The sequence below is a fragment of the Rattus norvegicus genome, chromosome X (assembly GCF_021556685.1).
Source record: "Rattus norvegicus strain SHRSP/BbbUtx chromosome X, alternate assembly SHRSP_T2T, whole genome shotgun sequence".
Taxonomy (NCBI): Eukaryota; Metazoa; Chordata; class Mammalia; order Rodentia; family Muridae; genus Rattus; species Rattus norvegicus.
In genome coordinates, this window is record NC_141554.1 from 146,140,153 (window position 1) to 146,162,176 (window position 22,024).

The window sequence follows — 22,024 nt, forward strand, 5'->3', positions numbered from 1 at the left end:
GTAGCTTTGATTTTATAAGCAAGGTAGATCAAGAAACTTGCTATGCACAGATTTGGGGGGGGGGCGCTGTTAGTACAGTATTTGTCATAGGTAATATAGTTTTACTTGCTTGAATTTCATTTCTAAGTTATCATTTTCATTTTATAATGTCTCATTCCCAATTATAAAAGTTCTGTGGAATAATTTGTATACTCTTTAACGCATTTTTCATCCTCCCTACTTTTGAGTCTAAACAGTAATACTTAAAATTGTTATGCACTCTTGACTTTTTCAATCATTATGAAAATATTTTTCCTTAGTCAAAATGAATGTCATTTCTAATTTTGACTATTCTTGTTATGTGCTATGCCAAAATTCCTATGATATCTGATGTCCCTATGAAAGGAGGCATTATGTATTATTGCTACTGGCTATATGCAAAAATCCATCCAAGAAATCAATTGAGGTTTTCCCTGTGGTTCTACTTCCAGGGTTGTCAAAAGTAGTTAGCATCAGAGTATCTGATGAATAACTTAATCAGAATTTTTGCACAGATGTGCCATCTCCAGACATATTCAGCTCAAGCAAAACATATTTAACGTATTAGTCAGGGGTTTGCCAGTTATTAACCTTGGTTACAGCTATTATAATGATCAGAGAAATGTTTTCATTTAAAGTTTCTCTCTTCAGAACTCATAATTCCCTTGAAGACTGGTAGTCATTGAAAGCCTCCTATGCTTTCTTTGTGCCTCAGTAATGCACTCACTTACATAATTTTGAAAACTTAGCCATTAAATAGATCAAAAATGGGTGGCAATCTGTTCCTTTAACATATTTTAAATATTTAAATAGACCCGACAGAAATCATAAAATTGGCCCTTATATATTATTATGAATATACATTGTGTCAATACATGCATATCAAAATGTACTTTGGATAGAACTAATACAAGGCTAAGGGTAGAGTGGGGAAATCAGTTCTTAACTAATAAGTACAGAATTTAGCAGGAAACTATTTCATAGCACAGGTTTCTCAGAAATAAGGACAAAATGGAAAAAGTATTAGTGAGCTATTATTTCTTTTCTATTCCACTGTAGATTAAAATAATCAAGAAGGTAAGGACTAAAAATAATGCCATCATTGAACAATATCTTCAAGATATTCATGTGCTTCTAACATAAAATAATGCTAAACAGCCATTGGTTCTCTTCTATACGTTTATTAAAGTCTACTGAAAGTATTTCTAGAACAATTTCCTAATGGTCATGGTAGGTTATATATTAAAAACATAGCATTTTAGGAATAAACTAGTGTCATCATAGCAACAGAGCAATGGATATGAGTTTGGCTTATCCACTCATCTTCTGCATGTGTGAAAGCAGAGAGAAGGGAAACTCTTTTGTCTTTCTTGACAATTATTTTATATTTTAATCCCAAGATAGTGTGTTTCTACAAACATGACTTAACTCAGAGTTAAAACCATGGGACAACTGTTAAACATGTGCCCTGTGACTTCTAATTTAGGTTACCTTTCCAAGTTGGCATCAGAAAGAGATCACAGAGCCATAACATGAGCAGTATCACATCCAACACAGATGTGTTTACTGTCTTTACCTACTGCCACTATTGTCTTTCTGATTTCTGAGAATGTACCATACTTAGTCACTTTCACACTTAAGAACATAAACACTGACTTTTCACCCTGAATAACTTCCTAGCTTTGTTTATTTTGTTTCAGAGACAATGAAAAGAAGATGTTTAAATTCCAAGCTGGATTTGTGTTTATATTTTAAGGAAACTCTTAGCACTACAAAGAATAGTAAACAGGTGAAACAATTGTTACTTGCCAGATTATCATGGTCTTGAAATTTTGCATTTTACTTTTAAAATAATTTCATCATTTACAATTTACATTCCAAAACATATGACTCAGAGATATGTCTGTATAATTGCTGTTACACCATTACAATGCATCCATCTGAATAAAAACACCCATCAAAATTATGATTACATACATGTAGATTATTTGATCATAGTTTTTTTAAACATATGCACCAAAACTGGGAATTTGATTTTTGGCAGTTAAAACTTCTTCAATTTTATAGGAAATGAAAAATGTAATGTTAATTAACTGAAGTAAATAAATGAAGAAAGATTATTGTTTTTAGGTTTGTTTATTATTGTGGGAGAAGGAAGTGCCATGACTCACAGTGTACATATGGAGGTCAGAAAACAACTTCTAAAGGTCCGTATTCGCTTTGGACCATGTAGATTAGATGACTGAGTTTAGGTGATTAGTCTTGGCATCTATCCGGCCTCCCAATGTTACAATCAGAAGGCAATATTTCTTTCTCTTTGGTTTTAACATGACAAGTAACTCATCATTTTCTTCTGTGTTGGATGGGATACTGCTCATGTTGATTTTCAACCTATTTTCATTTATGATGGAAACAATGTCAATTTTCCAAATAGCTCTACTTTAAAAAGCAATGCTTTTTACTAAATTCTCTATGATAATAACCCTAAGCCTTCAATTATCTCATTGATGCTATACAGATTTGACATAATCCAAATGTTTCCCATGTTACATAAGATTTCTAGGAGTTCATTAGTTGCTATGACTTAATCAATGAATTTGTATAGATTTTGTTGTTTCTGCATTAACATAAACACTAGAGAAGTGTATTTACATAATTGAAAATTAGGTCATACACTATATGATAATACCCTAGCACTGAAAATAGCCAGAAAACAAAACAAAATAAAAATTTGCCAATACTGTAAAAGAAAAAGACTGGAAATGCCCTAGTCAGAATATATTGCAGAAATATGACAGCTTAATGCAGTCTGTTACCCTAGACTGGATACTAGACTGAAGAGAAAATGCTATAATGAACAGATCTGTCAATTCATAAAATTGGAAAATGTAGAGTAGATGGGATACAATATTGTGTTTTGTTAAATTTACTGAACTTGAGAAATAGGCTCTGTTGTGTTATTTAAGAAACTACAACTACTGTTAGGAAGAAAACACTGAACTACTTTCAGGTAAGATGCAAAGGATTTCAAATATATTTGTAGTCATCTTTGTGTGTACAGTGTGTGTGTGCGTGCGCACGCTCGCACGTGTGTGTGTGTGTGTGTGTGTGTGTGTGTGTGTGTGTGTGTGTGTAGTAGATATACAAGCCAAGGTTGACTTTGGCTATCTTTTTCTATCATGCTCAGCTTTATTTTTTGAGACAGGGTCTTTCATTGAACCTGGAATTCAGTATTTCAAATAGATTGGCTGGCCAGTGAATATATGGGAGGATGATCGTGGCTCACCAGAACCCCAGTGAGCTTTTACATGGATGCTGTGTATGTAAGTCCTCATCACAGAAAGCACATGACTCAATGAGTGATCTCTTCAGCCATTTAATGCTGAAAATTTAACATATTCTTGAGTGGCCCCACAGTATAAGTGAAAGTGGTTGTTTAACACAGAGATACACAGAAATACATATTAGTGACATAAATAGAAGTAGGCTGATTCTCAGTAAAAGGCATGTGTTGTTCTTTGTACAAGGGTTAACCAATTTTCTTAGGGTCTTACAAATCCACTCAATAATTACATATTGAAAAATAAATCATATGCATTAATCTTAATCAAAGCACTTTATGTTAAGTGGCAAAAGCCCTCCACAAAGGGATATGTGTTCTATAATTTGTTCTATAATGTGTTCTATGAATTTTCTAAAGCATGTAAATGTATATAGAGAAAATAGATTAGTGGTTTTCAAGGAGTGAGGGAAAGGATTTGTGTATGCTTGCTAATTGGTATAATTTTACCATTTATGGTAATATAAGTTCTAGAATTAAATAAAAATGATGGTGGCTCAATCCTGCTAATATGTGAAAAAACTATTGAATTATATACTCTACATGAATAAATATTATGGTCTAGAAGCTATATGTCAACAAAGCTGATTATTTAGAAGAAAAAAAGGAAGGGAGGAGCTAAGGATAAAGATATTGCTTAGCTGTTAAAGACTTTCCTGTGAAAGCATGAGAACTTGAGTTAAAATGCCAGGTACCCCAGTGCTGGGATGCAGAGACAAGCAGATAGATCCCTGGAACTAATAGCACACCAGTGAGCTTAAAGTTCAGCAAGAAATCTTTGACCTTCACATACACATGCATCTCCATGCATAACACATACACATATACGTAAAGACAAAAATCATGAAAGATGCAAAAGATAAAGTTAAGAGATAGTTAAAATAGTCAATGACTCTACCTACTAAAATGTCCAGTGGTATGGTCATGGGGTTAGGAGGGCCACTGAATAGAGAATACCTATATACTAGATCGTAAAAGGTCAAAGAACTCAGAGGTGGAGTTGTTGAGTTTATAATCAGCAGGAATTATAAGGTCATCAAGATTATAAAGTACTGTAACCACCACGGAATCAATGTGGTGCTTCTTCACAAAGCTAAAAATGAAACTATAGTTATACTATTATATCACCCCTGGGAAGGTTGCCAAATGACATATATGACATGAAAGAAGAACATAGACTATTTGGGGAAAGGAAAAGAGGAAGCCAACTATTGGGAAGACACAAGTAACAGGAGAGGTTAATGAGGGGCCCAGAATATAAAGTACATGTAATATAATATAATATTCATATACATGTATATACTTCATTAAGCAAATATATCAATAAAGGAACTGTTTTTTGAGGCTTTATCACATGGGAACATATTCCACCTACCATATATGTTTACTTTTATCTTTTCAATTGTATGAAATGTATAAAGTACAGAGTAACAATTGACATATGCATATAACATACACTGATCACATTATACTAACATTCCCATCTCCTTAAACATTTTATGATATTTAGACTTGGTAAAACAGCAAGGTTTAACTAATTTCACAATAGCTAAAGTCTTGTGATGGATGATACAAAATCGTAAAATTCTGAAAGAGTAACTGATGCATTTGGTCTTACACTAAAAATTCTGTTGAACCTTATGATATTCTTTTAAAAACAAATAAAACATAATTATATTACTTTCTCTTTCCCCTTCCAACCCCTTTTATGTACTACTCTGTCTCGTAACCTCTCACAACCAAAACCATCTTTTTCTCAGTTGTTCCATATATGCAGGTGATACACATATATGTCTATAAATGCCTAACTATATAAATATAACCATCTCAGTTAATTCATCCCCAAGGAAGACTATTTGTCCGGCTCTCATTGCTCTTCAGTTGCCTGTAGTTCTTTATCAAAGGTTAGGGCTCCAGAAAATTTCTCCTTTCCATATTCGAAGTCTATTGGCCTTCTACTTGTTTAGGTGTCATTTAGGCAGCCATGTTAGTGAGATTTCTATGGATGTAGCTACCCTGCATTTCTAGTAGACTAGCAGACAGGATTTTAGAGTAGATTTCCTGTTCCTCTACTTCTACAATCTTCCTTACAAGATTCCTTCCCACCCTTAGAAGTTCTCCTTAATGGGAAGCAAATCAGGATTGTCAAAAAGAGAAATTAAGTTCCTTTGTTCTTTGTTCTGGTATAGCTTAATTTCTAAATATTTGTGATAGTGATTCCACTGAAAGAAGATGTATCATAGGCTTTTGAAAATGATACATAAGTCATTTTCTGTATGGTGGGAGAAGAAATGTAATAAATTTAAATTATGTGTAAATAATCTATTAGCAAAGAAAAGCATGTATCCTTAATTCAGACTGAGTAAAGTCCCAGAGTCAGTAATATATGCTACCTAAGGTATGAAACTAGATAAAAATCTTCAGCCTATACATTTTTGCTAAAAGCGATATTGTAGGCTACAAAACAATCTGATGCTTTTGATAAAAGATAATTAGATAAAGATGCCGCTATGAGGTCTAAAATATTCTAAAATAAAAGCCAAATTATCTGCATTTTCACCATCTGTGCCTAGTATATTATATTATCATTCTATTAAATAAATACTAAGAAATTACCAATTTTCCACATTTAAAAATCTTGAGCTTTTATAGTTAATATATATTTCAAGCACATTTGAAAAATTTATTACAAAAGCTTCATGTTGTGAAATATTTATGCTATGAACTCTTTATGTTTTGAGGACTCTCAAACTCTTATGTGGAACTCCTTATTTTAAAAAAAAAAAACAATGGCAAGAAAATTTTTCTCTATGTACAATGAATGGTAATTCCCTGTGGTTCCCAAAAGACTTACGTATATTATAATTAAAAAGAAAATATGCTATAAAATAATGACTAATTAACAATCATCTGTACCAAAGATGGTTTCTCACTGCCACTTGAGCCTATACCAAGTCTGTCCCATGACAATGAGAAAAAAATCAGGAAGTATTTACAGTATAATAATCCCAAGGTTAATCATGTGAGATAAATTGTTATTTCTATGACAATAAGAAAATGGAGTATTTTTTTTATTTAGTAGATTAAAAACATTGAATTCAGATAGAATTATGGGACACAAAAGCAGAAATGCAAAAGAAGAAAATCGAGATGATATTTAAAAGGTTTTCAAAGAATCATTAGTTTTCAAAATCTCAGGAATAGTTGTTTAGAATTGTACACAGAACAGAAAATCTTCATTCTGGTGTATCAATCAGCAAATCTGCCATTTTCTTTTATTTCCATTTGGGTAATAGTTTTTCCATGAACTGAAAAACCAAAGGTCAAATTCTCCCTTTCATTCATTACTTGTATTGACCCCCCCCACCTCCCAACCCACCACCTCTTATTGTACAAATTTGTTAAAAGTCAGTATATGGAAACATATCATTTCTAAGCATGAATGTGAATAGTACTCAGCAATATGGGAAAAAGTAGAAAAAATATGCAGAAAGAGAAAATAGGTTTCCAGATGTTATTATTTGGAAGTGGCCAGCAAAGAAAGATGAAGGAATTTCAGCAGATATAATATTACCAAAATTAAAAAGGGACAGAATTTTAAGCAGGGTCAGTAATATCAACAACTTGATAAAACAAAGCCACTCATCGGAAAACTGCAGCCAGAAACCAAAAATCTATCCCAGTATCTGTTTTGGTGAATAAACTGTTACTGGAACTGATACCTATTAATTTTACTGCCTGTGATTACTTTTGTGCTACCACAGCAAAGTTGAATGGTTATGACAGAAATTGTATGGCCTATGTAGAGAAGATAAATTATTTACCAAGTGAGTTGGCCATAAAGTCATAGAATTCTGTCCTAATAGGGTCTGGAGAGTACATTTTAAATGAGATGAAAATAAAATAGAGTTCCAGAGAGGATGGCCATCAATTTGTTGAAGGGGTAAGAATGAATTGATACATTTATCCTGTAGAAGACTCAGTTGTCTTCCCTAGACAAATAGTTTGGTACATTTCTTTTTTATCTGTACATTTAACTCTTTGATAAATCAAAATATACCTCCACCTTAATGAGAATGTAATTCCTTTCACTGATTTATAATTGCTTGTTTAAGGTTAGTTTTCCTTTATAGGATATGAATATATGTGTGGTTTGAATACCAATAGCTGTCACAGGTTAATGTATTTGATACTCATCCCTAGTTAGTAGAATTCTTTGGGAAGGATTAGGAGATGTGGCCCTCAGGGGAGAATGTATATCACTGGGGGTTTCTGGTTTCAAAAAACTTAACATTATTCCCAGTGTGGCTCTCTGCCTCCTACTTGCAGACTGAGATACAAGCTCTCAGCTGCTGTTCCAGCAGCAACACCTGCCCACTAACATTGTGGAACCCTAAGCCTAATTAAATGCTAAATAACCCTATTAAAAATGGGGTACAGAGCTAAACAAAGAATTCACAGCTGAGGAATATTGAATGGCTGAGAAGCACCTAAAGAAATGTTCAACATCCTTAGTCATCAGGGAAATGCAAATCAAAACAAACCTTAAATTCTACCTCACACCAGTCAGAATGGCTAAGTTCAAAAATCTGGTGACAGTGGATGCTAGTGAGGATGCGGAGAAAGAGGAAGACTCCTCCATTGTTGGTGGGATTGCAGACTGGTACAACCATTCTGGAAATCAGTCTGGAGGTTCCTCAGAAAATTGGACATTGAACTGCCTGAGGATCCAGCTATACCTCTTTTGAGCATATACCCAAAAGATGCCTCAACATATAAAAAAGACACGTGCTCCACTATGTTCAGAGCAGCCTTATTTATAATAGCCAGAAACTGGAAAGAACCCAGATGCCCTTCAACAGAGGAATGGATACAGAAAATGTGGTACATCTACACAATGGAATATTACTCAGCTATCAAAACAATGACTTTATGAAATTCGTAGGCAAATGGTTGGAACTGGAAAATATCATCCTGAGTGAGGTAACCCAATCACAGAAAAACACACATGGTATGCACTCACTGATAAGTGGATGGTAGCCTAAAAGTTGGGGCAACAGGAAGCTCAAGAAGAAAGAAGGCCAAAGTGTGGATGCTTCAGTTATTCTTAGAAGGAGAACAAAAATATTCACTGGGAAGTAGAGGGTGGGAGGGGGCAGGATCAGATATGAGAGGAGATGGGGATGATAGACAGAGGGTCAGGAATTTGAACAGAGGTGTGTAGCAGTTGGGGATGAGGAACTGGGGGTAGCAACAAGGAAGTCCCAGATGCCAGGAAAGCAAGAGGCTCTCAGGACCCAATACGGATGAGATTAGCTGAAATGTCCAACAAAGTGGAGGGAGAACTTGTAGAGACCATATCCAGAGGTTAGACAAGCCTCCTGGTTGGGGGATGAGGCCACCCAACCTTCTGAAAAATTTCACCCAGAATTGCTCAGTCTAAAGGAAACAAAGGGACAGAGAGTGGAGCAGAGACTGAAGGGAAGGCCATCCAGAGACTGCCCCACCTAGGGATCCATTCCATATGCAAACACCAAACCCAGTCACTACTGCTGATGCCAAGAAGTGCTTGCTCGCAGGAGCCTGATATGGATGTCACCTGAGAGTCTCTGCCAGAGTCTTACTGATACAGATGAGGATGCTTGCAACTAACCATCAGCCTGAACAAGGGGACCCCAATGGAGGAGTTAGGGGAAGGAGTGAAGGAAGTGAAGGAGTTTGTACTACATGAGAAGAACAACAACATCAAACAACTAGAAACCCTAGAACTTCTGGGGACTAAACCACCAACAAAAAAGTACACATGGAAGGACCCATGTATATGTAGCAGAGGATGACACTGTCTGGCATCAATAGGAAGAGAAGACCTTGGTCCTATGAAGGCTCCTTTTCCAGTGAAGGGAAATGCCAGATCAGTGAGTTGGGAGTGGGTGAGTGGGAGGGAGAGCATCCTCACTGAAGCAGGGACAGGGGGGATGAGAGAGGGGGTAACCAGGAAAGGGGATAATATATGAAATGTAAATACATAAAATATCCAAGAAAAAAGTAAAAAAGAAAGAAAAACTTAAGTACCGATAATAAATGCTTCTCTATTAAGTTGAAAAAAAAAAAGAAGTTGTCTTCAGCATGGTGTTTTATTACAATAATAGAAAAGTAACTGTTACAGATGAGGATGCTTGCAGCTCACCATTGGACTGATCACAGGTACTCCAATGGAGGAGTTAGAGAAAGGATTGAAGGAGCTGAAGGGGCTTGCAACACCATAGGTAGAACAATGATATCAATCAACCAGACCCCTCCAGAGCTCCCAGGGACTAAACCACCAACCAAAGAGGACACATGGAGGGACTCATGGCTCCAGGTGCACATGTAGCAGAGGATGGCATTGTCCAGCATCAATCAGATGAAAAGCCCTTGGTCCTGTGAAGGCTTGTTTCCCCAATGTAGAGGAATGCCAGGGTATTGAGGTTGGAGTAGGTGGGTGGAAGTGGGAGAATCCTCATAGGAGTAGGGGGAGGGAAATGGGAGGGGGGAAAGGGGATAACATTTGAAATTTAAATACATAAAACATCCAAGAAAAATAAAATTAAAAAATAAACAAACAAAAAAAAAAATAACTGAGACAGGGAGTGGGACTGTTGTGAAGGAACTGACCATGCTAATTCTTAAAGGAGTGTAGAAGAGTTTGGACTGTGAACTAGAAAAGTAATTGAATACTGTAAATAGAGATTAATGGGCCATCCTAACAGGATGTTGGAAGACAGCATTGCTTAGAGTCACACAAACAATGGACATCTAGCTCAATGGGTTTCAAAGGGGAACAGTATTTCTAACCAGGTTGTGGCAAAAGCTATAGTTGTTTTCATCCCGTGTCCTAAGAATTTTTTGAGGCTAAATCTAAAATAGATTTCTAAAATTATTCTAAAGTAATTTATTTGGGAGACGAGATTTCAAGATAGCCAAACATTGAGTCCATCACATGGTCATTATTAATCATCATCATTATTATTAAGTTTTATGCAGTTTATTATACAAACAAGTGGGCCAAAAAGAAATACCAAATTCCCGGTTTGAAGAGAAAAAAGCAGTATTGGAAATTTTGCTGTTGGAGCCAAGGCTTGTGCTAAAAGAGATAAGGAGGTTAAGAGGCCTGATCCACAAAGGAATAAAGGAGAGTTGTCTTCCTTGTCACTCAGGGCAAGACTCCACCCATCTAGGCTTCCTCAAAAAAAAAAAAAAAAAAAAAAAAAAGACAGCAACAAAGCTGCAGCAAATGTGACTCAATGGGGCTAGGTCACATCACAAGCAGGCAGTCAATCTTAGCAGCACTGTCCATTTTATTCTGACTCTAAAATCATAAAGTATACACAAGTTAAAGGGTTGTGAAATATTCCTCCATGGTTAAAAGAGTTGTTGAGGCCAGGCAATTCATGGCATGGTGGTTCTGCATGAAGGCCCTGAGAAGCAACTGTGTAAAGTGAAACCTGGATTATATTGGGGACTCCCAAGATTCTGGGCATGCTAGAGATATGGGGTATCTGCCAGGGTTATCTGTACACAGGTAATGGAATCCGCCTGAGAGTGAGACAGTGAAGCATGAGGCAGGTCAGAGCCGTATAACTCTTCAACAATAGATGTGGAGCTATAGGATTTGGAGTTTTCCCTGATATTATGCTTTGGTCTTGTTTTGGCTCAGCATGTCCTCACTATGTTGGATTTTTTTCCCTTTTGGTATGTAGCTCCTATGGCATTATATATTAGAAATACGTGCTAACTTTTTTATTTTACAAAGGATTACCATTAAGACATTGCCTTGATTCTTGGAAAAAAACTTTGCACTTTTAAACAGTGCTGAGTCTGAAAGGCTATGGGGACTTCAGATACTGGACTAAATGCATTTCACATTATGATATGCCCATATGCCTATGGGGGCTGGGGGTGGAATGTGGTAGTTTAAATGCAAATGGCCCTTATAGGCTCATATGTTTGAATACTTGGCTTCTCAGTGATGGAACTATTTGGGAAGGATAAGGAGGATGTTGTCTTTTTGGAGGAGGTATGTCACTAGTAGTGAGCTGTGACGTTTCAAAAGACTCATGCCATTCCCAATGTGTCTCAACTTCCTGCTTGTGGACTGAGGCATGAGCTCTCAGCTGTGCTACTCAGGGCACCATGCCTTCTCTCTACCACCATAGACTCTAATCCTCTGGAAATGTAAGCCCAGTTAAAGTCTTCTTTTTTAAAACCAAGGTAACTGATTTTTACTATGTCTGTCAAGTCTTTTTGCATATTTGATGTCGAATGAAATTCAGCTAATAAGCTAAAGGAAGAGTGAATACAGATTGTTTTATTTGAAGTGTGAAGAACAGATTTTGATAGTCAGTAATCACCTTTTTCTTAAAGCTAGCAGGTAGTTCAATAAACAAGATTTTTATTTTCCCATTTCTGAAAGCTTAAAGGTTTTCTACGTTGATTGATTGACTAGGTAGGGGGTTGTAGAACTAAACTAAGATAATTACATCCTGTTCTTTTCTTCAAATGCAGGGATTCAAACTAGGTAATAGCAATATTAATAATTTTTTTAACCTGAAACAAGATTTATTGATAGGAATAAAATGCTAACTCTATCTAGTACACACCTTTGATCCCAGCACTAGAGATGCAGTGGCGGGCAGATGTCTATGAGTTTTCAGGCCAGCCTGCTCTACAGAGTGAATTCCAAGACAGCCAGGGCTACACAGAGAAAGCCTGTCTCACCACCAACAAAAAAGCAAGCAAAACATAACAAAATCCTAACTCTAGCACTATGTCATTTAAAAATTATATTTAAATGTAAAACATTTGCTTAAAAAAGTACATTTTCCCCCATGGTACTGATTAAACTGTAGTCTATATTGTTTATCAATATATTGTGTATCGATGTATTTGAAAAATGTTTCAGATATCAGTCTCCTCATTGTTGTTAGAATAAACAGTAAGAATCTGTATGCAGCAAGAGGTTAAGTTGTACCTGACAAAAACCAAAAAAACTGTCCTTGGCAGTATATATCTAATATGAATGAATATCCTCCATCTCTGTGTACACAAAATTATAATAAAGAAATGGAATTATTCTGATTGAGCAATATTTTACAAATATACTAAAATCACACTCTACTCCAGAAACATGACTATTGATCGAAAAATTTAAATGTGCTTAAAAGGACAGAAATGTTTATTTTCTGGATTTGAACATTATATATTGAATGCAAATACTGAATCCTCACACTATAGCCATAATTTTTGACAATTCAAATAATTAAAAAATTAAAATAAAAACAGATGGCAATTTATAAACCGAACAGTTTAGTAATGAATACTGAGGGGTATTTCTCAAACTAGTTTTTGAGTCCTTGAATTGGTTTAAAGATGGATCTCATTAATTTCTTCAGGAATAAATGGGGAGAGATGTGTTTATTTAGTTAAGAAACAACTTGTTTCCCACAGCTGCAAACACTGACTGTTTAATTGGACCTACTATTCCAATGGTGCTGTCTGTCAAATGTTTTAGGTATTTTATTGATTTTATATTGACCATGCTAGTTTTACATGATTAAGAAGAGCTATAATTCTCACCAGAAAATAGTTTGCCTGTCCAACTGATATATTTCCATTAAAACCAGAATCTATATCAAAAGAACATACATTTTCTTTAATATCAGATGAAAACACGAATTGTAAAAACATGCACACAAAGACTCACCGAGGTGTACAAGTATCCCTCGCTGTTCATTGCCAAATACAGCTTGGTTTGAACTCCTTGAATAGCCACCACTCGAAGACCCACAGGGATGAGGTTAAACAGAGCTGAAATGTCAAAGAATGGGAAAATGTTACAGTTCCTAATTTCATGGCTTTTCATGTATTCCATAGTAGTGTCTGGCTTCCTAAAAGCAGTGTAGAATAAATGACTCTAGACATATATATCTAGATACATACAAATATAGTTACATTCTACTTTCTAATGTATTTGACTACTGCTTATATTCACTTAAGTGGGTCAATAACAACATACTCTCAAACATTCCAGGGAGAAGGGAAGACTTTGGTGGAAACATCCTGAACTTTAGAGCACGGGAGGTGGGGAGTATTTACATTTTGGAGGTGGGGTAAAGTGTCAGAAACCACTGTATATACTAAAATAGCATTGCCCTCCTCAAAGTAAGCCCTTAACCCGCTGCTCTAGGCAGTTGCTGAAATGTTCATGGGCACTGTTAGATGGAACTACCTGTTGAGAAATTCCTACACTCTGAGCAGGCTCCTGGCATTTAGTTTTAAAGATAATAGGTATAGGAATAAAAATAAACTATGGGAGAAAAGTATTATTTGATACTTTAATGTGTCCTGCAAAATCATTGCAAGCAGGTTAATATGGTCTTCACTGCTTCGTCTGAAGGTCTTATTGCATGAAACTTACACCCAAGCACTCCTCACCACCACACACCACTCACTGGAGACAACCAGTGGGTGTCCTCCCACCACCAGCTGTCTCTGCCCTCCCACACCACGAACAAAAATAAAACAGTACATTTTTAAAACGTAGTGTTTGCCACACACATCTTTTGGAAATAGCCTGTGCACCTTTCTCTCAGAAGTCATAGACGAATGTTGATGATTTTGCCCTGTTTGGTATGTTGCTTAGGGATGATAACATGGTCTGTTACTTTCATGAACAAGACGTTAAAGGTATAGCTCCCATACATAAGTGTTGTTTCTAGAATTACTTCTCTTTTAAGTATATAGATTCTGTTAGAGGATATATGGTAGTATGTGCAAAAATATTAATAAAGAACAGACAAAATATCTCCTGTGAAGCCTACAGTGTATCTTTTCCTTAAAATGGCACTTCATTTATTACTCAGCATATAAAATGCAGTGCCCTTCTGTTACAGGAAGTAAAGGAGACTAATGGTAAAGGTTACTAGCCAGGAAAATTTGACAATGCAATGTACAAGGACTAAACCTATTATCTTTGAGCACATTATGTATGAGTCATGTCTTGTTCTGTTGATGATACCTTCCTCTCTGCATGTACTCAAAACACATTTGTAGACTGATACCAAACTCTAAGGTAGAACTGCGATCATCTTTTGTGGGAGTATAATAGATGGCAATCGTAGTTCAAAACTCTGAGACCTACCATAAACTAAACAAAAAAATCCATATGGGTCTTTTTAAAGTTAACATCACTGCATACTAGCCTACAATTATAAAACCAACATTGCCTGAGAATACATTAGGTTATAGTAATAGATAATGGAAATAGATAAGAAATGAAACTCAAAATTATTTCTAGAATCTTATAAAACAATATTCTGAACCCTTGTAGTTGTATGAACATTAGAGGTAAACATAGAGGAGGGGAGAAGAGATTGATCAGGGTTGGACTGCTGTGTTGATTTTCACTGCGCTCAGACTGTGGTTTAATGAGAAATGAAATGCCCAAATTTCAAAAAATAGAGTTAAAAGAGAAAGAGACACACAAAACATCAATCCATAGTGCCTATTCTTGAATAGTGGCATTGAACTTGTAGGAGGACATGCACTTCTCACTATGTATCCTAAGTATTTATGAAGCTAGATACTAAGACACAGACACAGACACACACACACACACACACACACACACACACACACACGTACACACGTGTGTGTGTGTGCCAAAACTAAAGAGAGTAGAAAATTGTGAAGTAGTTGGTCATAGACAGAAGTCCAATATTTCCTTACAGACAGCCAAGATAAATTACAAACTGAGTTGGCTGTAAGGTTTTCCGAAGGGGCAATCTTCCCAGATAAAAACACAAAATGCTACAGCAGAAGTAAGCTTGGACCGAATCGCTTCCAATACGCTGTGTTTTCGCTTTCTTTCCTGTCTTTTAAACAGAATCTTGCTTTCTCTGGCAGACCCAAGTCTTGCTCTGCATCTCAGGTTGACCAGAATGTGTAAGCAACTCTCCTGTCTCAGCTGCTTTAGGATTAGGATTATAGGCATGCGTGGACACTCACGGCTTTGCTTTGCCTTCTCTAAATTTGTCATACATTTTTATGGACTTAAGATGAAGCACGAATAATTGAATTTCAGGAATAGTTTAGTCAGAGGCTAAACAGTCTCAATTTCTTCAGAATATAAACAATGACACACGTAATGTAATGCAAGGTAATGCTAATTTCAGGACAGATGTATTTTTTTAAAGTCTAGAAACATACTAGAGTTTTGTATGAATGATCTCAATGGTAACCAACAACTTCATCTAGAGTACATCACTGGGTCATGTGCATTGATTCTGTTCTGTTCTGGTTTGCCACTTTTTGCCACACAAATATACCCACAGTTAATAGAGCTAGACATTAGCAAAATGATATTATTTTGATCAGTATGAAACTTTGCTTAATATGAAATATAACTGATTTCATTTGTGTTTCTAAATGACATTCATTAAGTAGCTAAAATCTTTTCAACTCTTTCAGCCAGATTTTTAGAAATTTTTTGGTTTGTTTGTTCTTACTTTGTTTTAAAACAGGGTTTCTCTGTGTAACCTTGGTTGTCCTGGAATTCACTCTGTAGACCAGAGTAGCCTCAAACTTAGAAATATGTTTGTCTCTGCCTCCCGACTGCTATAATTAAAGGTGTGAGCCACCATGCCTGAACACTTTTTTATTCATTCATTCATTCATTCATTCATTCATTCATTTTGTGGATTTAAGTGAATTTTCCTAGTCTCTATGTTGCTTTTTAATTATTTTCCATTGTGACTATATAAAAACAAACATGTCTAACTTAAGGGGATTCCTTCCTCTGAGCTATGCTCCCTTATGTACCGTGCTGTTGAACAGTACTGAAGATAAAACCAGGCTAGGTGCAATTTCCCCAAGAGATGATAATTAATAAAGCTATTATGTTAATGTGTATTGGAGAATTATCACACACTAAATGGGCAAAACTATTTCAAGTTTGAAAAAAGAGGAAATCTATCTTTTTAAGTCCATTCATTGTACCCATAATAAAATAGCTTTGATGAAATGTCTATCATCTTTGCCATTTTTTGAAAAATGCATAATTTATGATGTCTTACCTGTCCATGGTGAAATATCATTGGACTGATATTTACTATTATAATAAATCTATACAAGGTAACCTTAAATGTGTAGTATCAATCATGGATTTAGAAAGAGATAGACATAAAGCATGAAATTATATGCTTTATCATGTGATCTTGTTTACCACATCAAAGTTAAAATGAAATAAAATCAAGGGAACTGAATGAAATGAGAAAATTATGATGAAAAGAAAAGGGTAAACATAATACTGGGAGTGCATGTTGAGAAAAGCTCTTAAAATGACTCAGTTGAAAAAAGAAAACTTGCGCTGTTCCATCATTTAAATAATCACTTAAATTTAATATTGAAATGCTTGGCTTAGTGGGGAGAGATAGATTGGAATGGTTACACTTGAAAGTTGATAGATCAGTTTAATCATTAAGCATGTGTGTTTTACGATGGTTATGTCGCATAGTAGCAATGAAGAAGTGAAGTTATCTCCTTAGGTTCTGGTTGCACCTCAATCCAATGAAGTCAAGCCCTACTGGCCTCCTTTTTTTGTGATGCTTTCCATTTGCATGTTGCATGTTATAGTAACATTTACCTTTGATTGACTTACCACTATGTTTCAATCAGACTAGGCATGGAGTCTTGTTATCTGGCTATGTTCTTTAAAGGTCTCTGAATGTCCTCAGCATTCAGAAATGACATGCCATACAAAGTTATAAGACAACACAAGCAGGTATGGATATATAGTAATGAAGAAGCATAACCTTCTAAAAATATAAAAATACATAGTAAGAAATGGAGCTGTGTGCATGTGCACTTCTGTGTGTGTGTGTTATATGTGTACCTCTTAAAATGAATACATATGGTATGATCTTTATGAGTTTATCACTCTTATTAGGAGACGACACACTGAATCATTTATTTAAAACAAAACTGTTCATTTTGAGAAAATATTAGAACCAAATATTTCTTCTCTATGTAAACCTGGACATTAAAGTATAGAGAAGCAACTAGATTGGTAGCTAATCTCAAACTGCCCTTTAACCATGCTCACTTTCTTGAGATACTATAAAATAGAGAGTAGCATCCATCCCTTATTCCTTCCCCAAGCATCAATTTGTGTCCATAGCTTGGTGAAACATTTTATTGTAGATCACTGTATAGTGATATATTTTACTTGATTCCAGTGAAGTACTCAGCTTCGTTTGGGCAGTTGTTTCAAATAGGGTAGTATGCATGAAAGAGCAACTAGGATTCATTATAAAACTTTAATATCATCAGGGCAACACAGCATTTGGCAAAACACTGAAGAGCCAGCCATTTAATATACTGGGCCTTCAGCCTGAGATGAACCAAGAGATGCTTCTTCAAGGGTAACTGAAGGTAACTTTCTCTTGAAGTACTATTTCAACCCTCAGCCCAGGAAACATTTTTAAAGGTGTAACATTCTTTAATCCTTAATACTGGAGCACTTATCTAAGGCTTTCCTGCCTACAGTTATGCAGCTCCCAAAGAATGAACTACAGAGAATTCCTTAGCAGCCAGACCTACTTTCCGCGGCTGTTTTCTCAGCCAACAATGGGAATATTTCTAGGAACTAACAAATCTGAGGGAAATGAATCCAAATTTCGAAAACAGAGATTGAATTATGAGAACCAAGAATTTTCGTCCTCAGAAACCAATGAGTAAGTCTGCAGATATCTGTAAATTGAAAGAAACAATTATTAATATTGAAGGAAAGGGGGCCCTATTTGTATTTTTAATTACTCTAAATATTTGTAGACAATGGTTATATAACCAACACCTTCAGATCACTGTGCTTCAGTAATTACAAATAAAACTCCATCTTGATGCATTTCCTTCTTAATTCACCAGTGTGGTCTCCAGTTTAGTTTAAAGAAATCCCTTTGCAGAGCCATGTAAGTAACTCAGTGTAAAATTCCCCATTAGTCTCATTGACACTGGTATAGCATGGCAGGGGCAAAGCCTGTAACAATGAATTATCATGGTAGGAAACCATTCGTGCCTCTTGGGACGAGGCTTGTTGTAAAGAGTGGAGATTGCATGCTATTTCAGGATCGCTGTGTGGGTGAGAAATTTTCTGGGGGAAAAAGTAATAAAATCCAAAGGACAGCCATAAATCTATCTAGATTACCATGGAGATGACATTTGGATCATCCTTCAGATAGTGTCAAGATTATTTGCTCTACTTTGTATTTTAGATGTTTCCATGTTCAACTTCCTGTAGGTGAGCCTATGCAAACAGGGTTTTGTCACATGATCACAGTTTCCATTGACATAAGGATCTGGCAAAGTTTGTTTGAATTAAAAATAAATAGAAAGAACCCAATGTCAACAATATGCTGGTACGTAGTATTTATTTGGCAGTCACTTACTGTAAGTGCTGTCCTCGTCTTTGGTGCCATCAATGGTTCCATCTGCCTGCAGTTGCAAGTGGTAGCCTTGTCGGCTGTAGAGTTTGGTGACTATCCCCTTAAGCTGAGGCTCTGCAAGGAGAACAAGGGTTTGAGTCAATTGATAACTATAGTGGAAGAGATGCAGGGCTCAAAATTCTACTTTAGCATACAAGTTTTAGTGGGGGGGGGAATCAAACTATATTTTGAAAGACTCCTCTGAAAGAAAGAAAACAAGCAAAGAAGTGAGAAGTTTGAGACAGAAACATTAGAATATCTGAAAAAAAACCATTTGATTTCAAAACATTAGTAATACACTAAAGCTTTGGACAAAGTCTACTATCTGTGATAGCTGGCCCTTTGGTACCTAGTGGCACTCCACCTCATTAAACATCCTGAATAAGTTGGCGAGTGGGATAGTCTGCCTTCTGAATAACGTGTTACTTTTCATGTGGAAGGCAAATAAATAGAAAAATAATGTCCAGTAGCTTGCCAGCCAGGTGCCAATCCACCAGCAACCATTCCCTTAAGAATCAGCACAAACTGTAGAAGGCTATGTATTTAACCTGGAATACCATCAAAGGACCTCTATCCACAAAACTGAGGCTTCCATACAAGACGATGAGATGCAGGTAGAAAAACTAGCCATTTCCATCCCTGTCAGATTTTTTTTCTCATGGAAAATGAATGTGAAAAGAACAGTTTCTGCTAATGAGGAGGAAGGAAAATAAAATCATACTTATTTTCAAATTTAATATCAAATACGTGATTACTTAAAACATGGGTTCTTGATTAAAATGATCTTCAATTATGAATCACTATAGATTAATCAAGCATTTAATTTATTTGCTTTTATTGAATACAGACACCTGCATTAAAATAATATGTATTGGTGTCACATAATCACACGTTGTTACCGCTTTTTTAAACAAATATAATTCACAGCTTATGCATTACAAACTTTGTGCAAACTGAAGACGTATTCCTGCTTTTGGAAATTCCAGGGTGTGTAGAATACACAGAAATAATTGATGTAAGAGTAAGTCTGGTTTGCTGTAATACTTTTCAAATAAAAGGCAAGAAAATGGTGCGAACGGTTTATATGGTTAAGAACAATAAATAAACTGCATGTTCCCCTCCTCCCCGCCCCCAAGGTCTACCTTGACGCAACCTGACACCTAAGGCTCTTGGAATTTCTTCTGTCCTGGGAATGTCTTGCCAATCTTAGCACTGAAATGGTCCAAAAGGACCCACAACCTGAAGATGATTTAAGTCCTGTCTTTTGTCTTATATTTAATGTCAAATTATTCGTTTTACTAGTCTGACCAGATCACTAAGATCTTTGACGCAAGGTTCTAGAATTATTACCACCTCCCCCCTCCAGCAAACGTTTCAAAGCTGCCCCACAAGTCACGTCTGTCCTGAAAAGAAACGGAATGCCTAAACAGTGGAAAGCCCTTGGGAGTGGAACCAGGAGGGGAAGGGTCTGGCTGGCAGTGATGAAAGCAAGATAAGGGTTCCCCGGGTTTTCCAGGAGGGGTGGGCAATGAAGTCAGCCCTGCTCCTCTCTGGAGATCTCCAAAGCAAGGGACAGCCTGTCTAGGTTACGCCTTCCCTTAGCCCAGGGGCATGCACACAAATACATGCATGAGACATGTCTGAAGCGGAAGGTGCACCTCCAGGGGAGCTATGCTCCTGGGCTCTGTGCCTGTCCCAGGGCAGTTGCAATGCAGCAAGCCTGTTTAACTGTTACGGAGGAAAAAAAAAGCAATCGCCTTCCCACGCACGCACTCCGGCTAGGGGGCCTCATCTGCACAAGCTAGGATCCAAACTCACCTACGCTTCCATGCCGCCCCCAACCCTCTTCACAGTCGCAAAGTAAGAGAGGGAAAAAGATAAAGGCAAAAGCCCCTTTCCGACCTGGTCTCCTTCTGCGCCTCTTCTTGGAACCAAAGAGTTTGACCCGGGAAAAGACGTTTAACTTGTTTTTGTCGCAGCTGGTCTTGCCTTTGCTGGGGCTGCTGACACACTTGCAGGCATTGGATTTCTCGCGCTCGCGGGCTTGTCTCTTTTGCCGGATAAGCGAGCTGGCGATAGCCGCCGCCATGGCCACGACGCCCACCACCACCACTTCTTCGGGGGCCCCTCTCTGCCTTCGCCTCCTCTTGCTCCTCCGCTGCTGCGCTGCCAACGGCTCGCGCCTTCGCCGCCTGGGTCTCCTTAGCCTGCGCTTGCTTGGCCGGGGCTTCTGGGCACTCCGGCTTCAGTCGAGGAGGGGGCTCAGCATGCCTTCCGAGCTCCTCCGAGGGTGCTCCGGCTCCCGCGCGGGTTCTGGCTGCTTTGGTCCGAACCGACGCCACAGCCCCGGGCCGGGATCGCAGGCGAGACTGGCAGCAGGCAGAGAGCTGCGCTTGTGACTGCGTGCGCTCGGCCCCTGAGCCCCTAGGACACGGTGCAAGTCCGAGCGGCTCGGGTCGGAGTTTCGCGGCACCCCCGCCCTGTGGCGCGTGGAGGGGGCCAGAGGAGGGAGGCGGGCGGAGGGAGAGCGCGCGGGCAGGAGAGAGGCCGCGGGCGCGGGCGGCGGGCGCGAGGAGGGAGGAGGCAGCGCACGGGGGAGCGCGCCCTCGCCCTGGCCCCTCCGGCGCTTCCACTAGTCCTTGCAACTTCGCAGCCTGAAGATCGGCAAAAGTTGGCCGGTGCCAGCTTTCCCGCAGGGATCAAACAGGTAATGGCCTGGCATCGTCGCTGTGGTTGCTGCTCTGGGCGCGGCACCGTCGCAGCACAAGAATTCAGTCGCTGCAGGCACCCTCCAGAAGAGCGCGACAGCCTGGCGGAGGCCCCCTCCTTGCCTCGGCGGCCCCTCCCTCCCTCCCGGAACCCAGCTACTGGCTGCCGCCCGCCTGCCGCCCCCGGCCGCCCCACCCCCCGGGTGCAGAGTCCCCGCTCCCACGAACACCTGTAGGAGATCAAGACACTGCCCCGTCGCCCAAAGCCCTCTTTCCCATTCCCTAAAAGAGGCTTGAGGAGAAAAGGTGATGGAGGAGGCACTAGGGTGAGATAGTTGCCTTGCAGAAGCTGAGATTTGCTGAGCTTTGGGGCTGGGAGGAGAGGGGCGAGGGTGTGCCTTGAGTGCAGAACTCGGAGTTAACCCTAGCCAGAGCCCCAG

General features: G+C 38.1%; 1 protein-coding gene across 9 annotated transcripts in view; it reads right to left on the minus strand.

The window, feature by feature from the left end:
* Nucleotides 1-22,024, minus strand: part of Fgf13 (fibroblast growth factor 13) — a 516,781-nt gene that overhangs the window by 57,501 nt on the left and 437,256 nt on the right. For 8 of the 9 annotated variants that reach the window (XM_087600918.1, NM_001431643.1, NM_001431647.1 and 5 more), the window contains 2 exons: nt 18,841-18,951; nt 13,101-13,204 (listed from right to left, as the gene is read on the minus strand). In XM_087600918.1, coding sequence (XP_087457044.1) covers nt 13,101-13,204; nt 18,841-18,951 — 215 coding nt within the window. Of the gene's footprint in view, nt 1-13,100; nt 13,205-18,840; nt 18,952-20,778; nt 21,692-22,024 lie in introns of those variants that run through there. The other variant, NM_001431648.1, reaches the window with a different exon arrangement.